The 6771-nt window shown below is 47.2% G+C and overlaps 1 protein-coding gene across 1 annotated transcript in view; it reads right to left on the minus strand.

The window, feature by feature from the left end:
- TMEM130 (transmembrane protein 130) overlaps window positions 1-6136 on the minus strand; it is a 58621-nt gene extending 52485 nt beyond the window's left edge. Inside the window, exons 1-3 of the mRNA XM_088451865.1 lie at window positions 6018-6136; window positions 2396-2701; window positions 696-867 (exon numbers count right to left, since the gene is read on the minus strand). Of these exons, the coding sequence (XP_088307991.1) occupies window positions 696-867; window positions 2396-2701; window positions 6018-6084 (545 nt within the window). The 5' untranslated portion in view covers window positions 6085-6136. The remainder of the gene's footprint in view (window positions 1-695; window positions 868-2395; window positions 2702-6017) is intronic.
- Window positions 6137-6771: the final 635 nt, after the last annotated feature.

Below are 6771 nucleotides of genomic sequence, written 5' to 3' on the forward strand. Positions count from 1 at the left end.
ACGCATGCGCGAACCAGTCATTGCGGTCGGAAATTGTGTGCTCGCAAAATAGCGAGTGCCTGCTAATTTGAGTGACAGAATGAGGCGTTTGTGGGTGGTAACAGGGGAAGGTGCTTGAAAACGGGGAGTGGAGATCCGAACGCAGGCGTGCCAAAAGGTCAAAACGGGCGTTTTAAGGGTGTGCATAATTAACAAAGCAGCGTCATCGTCCACATCACTTGGTTGTTTCTTAGCCTGAACTGGTCGCATGATTGCGGTAGGAAAATCCTACCACAAGCACTGCGAGCAGTTCAGATGCCTTTCGATGTATTCGATTAATCAAATAAATAGCGGAGATGACGTAGAATGCGAGCGGCCAGGGGGCGTCTTTACAATATAGCGAGCGCATATTTCGTTCTCCCGCTCAGACATAGAGGCGTCAACAGACCGCAAAGAGCGAGCGCTCAATTTAAATAGCCGGCCCCTTTTTCTAAACGAGCGAGCGCAAATAGCGTCCGGCTCTGAATCAGGCCCAGAATGCGTATTAGCAACTGCATTCCTTGCTGAATCAGGCCCATAGTCACTAACTGAACAAAATATCTTTATCTCAAATGATCAATGCTTTGTGAAAATTTCTATAATACACGCACACACACACGACTAGATGATCATGGTAGTATTTCATTATAGATATTGTTAGCTGCTAAGGAACATACCCATCACCAAAGCTCCATGTGTAGGTAAACTCAGCTGACTTAAAGAAATCACTTGGGTCGTGAATGAGGAAAGAGAACTTCACTTTGCTGTTAGTGGCCAAGAAGAAGTCATTTCTGGGGGACGTGCCATTGACTTCCGCTTGTGTTGCCGTGAGGAATCCTACAATTTGCTCTGCAGAGTAAAAATATTGTGTTACTACGTAGCTGTTCTTTCTCATGTGTGTGATTTAGGGCGGTATCACATGTGCTCGCCCCCTTTCAGCTAGAAATTCAGCTACAATTGCTCAAACACCCACTAGGGACGAGTTTGAGTGAAGGGGAACGTTGCATCCTTGTAACACAAGAGCACGGGATGCAAGATTACTCACTAAAATACAAACAACACAATGATTATTTTTCACCATTATTTATATAGCACTCCTATCTATCTATCTATCTATCTATCTATCTATCTATCTATCTATCTATCTATCTATCTATCTATCTATCTTTCTATCTATCTCATATCTATCTATCTATATATCTATCTATCTATCTTTCTATCTATCTATCTATCTCATATATATCTATCTATCTTTCTATCTATCTCATATCTATCTATCTATATATCTATCTGTCTATCTATCTATCTATCTATCTCATATCTGTCTGTCTGTCTGTCTATCTAATCTCTGGGCCTGATTCCGAGACTTACGCTAATGCAATCGCAGCTGCATTCTCGAACGGATCGCAATTGCTAAAATATACTACCGCCTCCAATATACAGCTGAGCATAGGGATGCCCGCTGCTGCCTTCTCATATCCATCCAACGACGTACAACAGCGTAAACATCAATACCATGACGCACATCGGGCAGTCACTCAGCATGGGAGTCAAGTCTGACCAGCTGCAGCTCTTCTGACAGGTAGAGAGCTCTCATTCTGCGCAGGAGATCGCAATGGCTAATTTATGCACGCCCATAAAATGGCGTTGATATGATCAGACACGCCTACTTTTTTCTACCCACCACCCCCAAACACTGACTGTCTGTCACTCACTTTGCTAGTGGTTCCTCTGTACATGCGTAATTGCAATGCAATCACTGCACGTGCACAGTGCAGCTTTCACACATGTGCACTGGCAAACAATTGCGCGATCTACGTAAATATCGGCTTTGCAAAAATCTCTGAATCAGGCCCTCACTATCTTTTCAAGACTTACCAGATTTTTCTCAGCTTATTAGACCTGAGGCTCCCGATATACACACAATATCACAATTAGCAGAAATACTTTCTATCATTATTTTACAGCAGAGGTTCCAAAACTCTGCCATTACAGTCTATGTTTTAAGGATATCCATGCTTGAGCACAGGTGGCTTAATTAGTACCTTGGTCAATTTAATTTAACCATCTGTACTCAAGCCTGGATTGTCTTAAAATCTGGACTGTAATAGCGGAGTTTGGGAACCTGTTTTACAGTATATGGCATTAGGAAAAACATGGGATGACCATTCAAGACATAGCAATGACAGGCCCCAGTTTTCAGTTTCACAGTTATGTAACCGACATCTACACGTCCAAAGCACCAATAACTGGTTTCCAGAAAGTGATTCTCCCTTATTGTATGGACGCCACTGGCATATGATGCGTAATGAGTGTCTTAGGGTCCTACTATGAATCACATTATATGCTAGTGAATCAGATGGGAAGCGTCACTTACTTGTAACTTGGAGTTCTGTGGTGTTACTAGCGATCACCTCACATGAGGAGCAGTGTCTTTCCGTCACCCAGACTGACACCGAGTAGGATCCTGCGCTCTTGCATCGCACTGTAATGGCAGAGCTGGATTCATTCTCCGAGTAATGAGTGAGCAGCAAGGGGGAGTAGATCCAGTGGAAATTATATAGTCTTGGGTCCGCAACAAGAGTCCTGCTGTTGTTTGTTTCCAATAATGTGGCATTCACAGTGGCCTGCGCACCTGACGTTATGGGGCCATCTGACGTCATCTCCAGGGAGTAAAATCCATCTGAGATACATAAAATAGCAGATAAAATAGTAAGTACAGTATGAACACATGCTACTGTATAGTATATGTGGCCAAAATATATAAGGGCTACAATCCAGGATACATAGACTAAGAGATTGAGTGGAGACAGGGAATGGTTTAATGTTCATTTTTGTTTATCTTTTTTATTTGGTTGTACTGATCACCCTTTCTGTTTTCTCAACCAGCACCCCTTCTTTCTCTCCAGCCAGCACCGCATCTGTCTCTCCAGCCAGCACCCCATCTGTCTCTCCAGCCAGCACCCCATCTGTCTCTCCAGCATGCACCCCATCTGTCTCTCCAGCCAGCACCCCATCTGTCTCTCCAGCCAGCACCCCATCTGTCTCTCCAGCAAGCACCCCATCTGTCTCTCCAGCCAGCACCCCATGTGTCTCTCCAGCCAGCACCCCATCTATCTCTCCAGCCAGCACCCCTTCTGTCTCTCCAGCCAGCACCCTGCTGTCTCTCCAGCCAGCACCCTATCTGTCTGACATAACACTTACCTTCTTATGTTCTGGCTACTCCTCATGCACCACAGCTCCTACACCCTTTCAGTGGCGCGGCGTGACGTCATGAAGTTGTGCATGCAGCTTGCAAAAAAAACCTTTGTTGCAAGGAGGTAGTAGCGGGTGGGCAGAGGGTAGGAGTGGGCGGTAGGAATGGTGGGGCCCCCTCTCTGTCAGAGTATCCATGCTTGGGATTCCAGTTCCTGCAGTCCCCCCCCTGATGGCGGACCTGATGGGACATGTTGGGTTTTCTGAGGTCCATTGATGGGGCATGTGGGATGATCTGAGGAGCATTGATGGGGCATGTGGGGTGGTCTGAGAGGCATGGATGAGGCATGTGGGGTGGTCAAATGGCAGAGTTGAAATATTATATTTAATATTATGCTACACTTTAGTGGCCCCTATTCTTAATACTTAATACGCCACACAGCTACAGCATACCTCCCAACTGTCCCTCTTTCGGAGGGACAGTCCTGGATTTCAGGGACTGTCCAATCCAACTCTCTCACCCACAGAGAGGTAAATTGGGAGGGAGCACTGCGCAGTGAAGGAAGTAGATGCCATGTGTGGCACGCCCTTTTTTTAGGAACCCTCCACAATGATGAGCACCTTGCCCTAAAATACTATCTTACAGAGAAAAAAAACAGATAAAGAGGTGAGATATAGGGATCAACGCACCCCTTATCACTTATTGCAGCAATGCAGGATGTCTTAGCCCTGAAATGTATTGAAAAGTGAGTTACCGTAGCGGTGCTATGGTAACTCACCTCTCCGGCAATCTCTGGGCCTGATTAAGACCCGTTCGCGAGCGCTGAGCGCTCGCAAGCGGGTCAATGTTGCCCAAGTGCGCATGCGCGAGACCCGAATAACGACGGCCAAGCCGTCGTTATGGGTCTCGCACCAAAGGGGGCGTGCTATCGATGGTGATTGACAGCACGCCCCCTTTGGTGGGCATGCCGGGGGCGTGGCTGACCAGACGGAGGCGTTCCCATGGTAACGCCTACCGTCTGGGGCCGGCCCCACTGTCATCACTAGTGATGTCAGTGGGAGTGCTTTTGGCTCTGATAGAGCCAAAAGCACTCCAGGGCTTGCGGCAGACGAGACCCTACCACAAGGGTCTCGTCGCAAGCCCGATGGTCATGATGGTCTTGACCATCGCGACTATAATTTTGGCCGCTCGTTATAGCTGTGGGTGGTCACCCGAGTGGCCAGGAGGCCGCTCCAAACAGTAAGAGGGACGGCCCTGATTCAGAGCGAGCGCTCTGTCGCAGCGTCCGGCTCTGAATCAGGGCCTCTGTCCGGCTGTATCACCCCAGCATATTGCTGATGCGACGCAGAATGTTCCTGTGCATCGGTGAATGTGCAAGCGCAGATCTAGGAAACCTGGGAGAGCTCATTAGGCACATTCTCAGGTTGGTGGGACTGTTATGTAACCATTGCGCCATCCTCAGATGGTGCTATGTATTGTGGGCAAGCTTTTGTTGCTAAGTACTCTTTGCACGTTGCCACCATAGCTGGCTATGGCACTGCATTATTACCAGCAGCCAGACATCGCTGGAGAAATCTCTGAATTATCCACGGTCTGCCTTTTAATACTATTTGGAGAAGCAGTAATAGCCCCTTTTATTCTGCAAAGAGAGGGGTTATCACTGCTCATATATGTGCCCGAGAGAGAGAGAGAGAGAGAGAGAGGTTATCACTGCTCATACATGTGCCCGAGAGAGAGAGAGAGAGAGAGAGAGAGAGAGAGAGAGAGAGAGAGAGAGAGAGAGAGAGAGAGGGTTATCACTGCCCATACATGTGCCCGAGAGAGAGAGAGGTTATCACTGCTCATACATGTGGCCGAGAGAGAGAGACAGAGAGATAGGTTATCACTGCCCATACATGTGCCCGAGAGAGAGAGAGGGGTTATCACTGCCCATACATGTGCCCGAGAGAGAGGTTATCACTGCTCTTACATGTGGCCGAGAGAGAGAGACAGAGAGATAGGTTATCACTGCCCATACATGTGCCCGAGAGAGAGAGAGAGAGGGGTTATCACTACTCATACATGTGCCCGAGAGAGAGAGAGAGAGGTTATCACTGCTCATACATGTGGCCGAGAGAGAGAGAGAGAGGGGTTATCACTGCTCATACATGTGGCCGAGAGAGAGAGAGAGAGGTTATCACTGCTCATACATGTGGCCGAGAGAGAGAGAGACAGAGAGAGAGAGGTTATCACTGCTCATACATGTGCCCGAGAGAGAGAGAGAGACAGAGAGAGAGAGGTTGTCACTGCTCATACATGTGCCCGAGAGAGAGAGAGAGAGAGGGGGGTTATCACTGCTCATACATGTGCCCGAGAGAGAGAGGGGTTATCACTGCTCATACATGTGCCAGAGAGAGAGAGAGAGAGAGAAGGGTTATCACTGCTCATACATGTGCCCGAGAGAGAGAGGTTATCACTGCTCATACATGTGCCCGAGAGAGAGAGAGAGAGGTTATCACTGCTCATACATGTGCCCGAGAGAGAGAGAGAGAGGTTATCACTGCTCATACATGTGCCCGAGAGAGAGAGATGTTATCACTGGCCTCTCATATAGGTTATGCTATTTATATTTAATCAATATTCTGGCTGTAAAATTTATAGGCAGAGAAACAAGCAGGGGGAGGGAGAGAGAGAGAGAGAGGCCCTATCATAGACACTACATGATGCAGGGCCTATAGTGTACTGCATAAGGAGACAATATCACAGATATGGCAAGCTGCACGGCATGTAACAGAGCCACTGGTAATTTAAATAGATGACTTACTTCCAGGAGCACAGGTGACAGTCATAAAGAGAAAACACTGGATCACTAGGGTGATGCCTGGGGACATCTTGGATAATAAGCAGCAGCGGAGGTCTCTGAGGCTGCTGTGCACAGTGTCAGCTGTATGATGATGACACTCAGCAGCAGCATCACCTTCTGTCACTGAGTGAGGATCCGTAATGTAGAGCAAGGGACTATGTGGCCATCTAGCGGGTGTCAGGAGGAACTGCAGCACGTTGAGTCTAATACATCCTCTGTAGTCTGTATACTGTATTTTAATTTTCTCTTAGATGCACACACAGTTAATCGCCTTTGTTTTGCACCCATGCTTTAGGATTGCCCTTTCATATTAATCTGCAAGCTAGAAGTGCATCTATGTGTGCAGAAAGATACTCTCCAGAGACTTACTATTCAAAATGTTAATGTCATATCAATGTGTACCTGGAATCAAGCACTAGTGATACAGGAGCAGACAAAGTTGAACATAATTACACCGGCATTCTGTGCATGGCTAAAAATGTGGATATTCACTGTCGAAGCCGGATTATTGGCTGAGACAAGATCAGTTCAAGATTGAATCACAGCGACGCCATCTTGCGACTGGCCGCAAGACGCCATCTTGGAAATGAGATCGCAAAACGCCATTTTGCGAATGGCCGCCCAAGCGCCATTTTAGATAAATTCACATTTAAGTACATATGGCGATATTACTATTAGCACCATGCGATTGCATCTTTCACCATTCCTCATATAC

This window comes from Taudactylus pleione, unplaced genomic scaffold (genome assembly GCF_031769625.1).
Source record: "Taudactylus pleione unplaced genomic scaffold, aTauple2 ptg000032l, whole genome shotgun sequence".
NCBI classification, from domain to species: domain Eukaryota; kingdom Metazoa; phylum Chordata; class Amphibia; order Anura; family Myobatrachidae; genus Taudactylus; species Taudactylus pleione.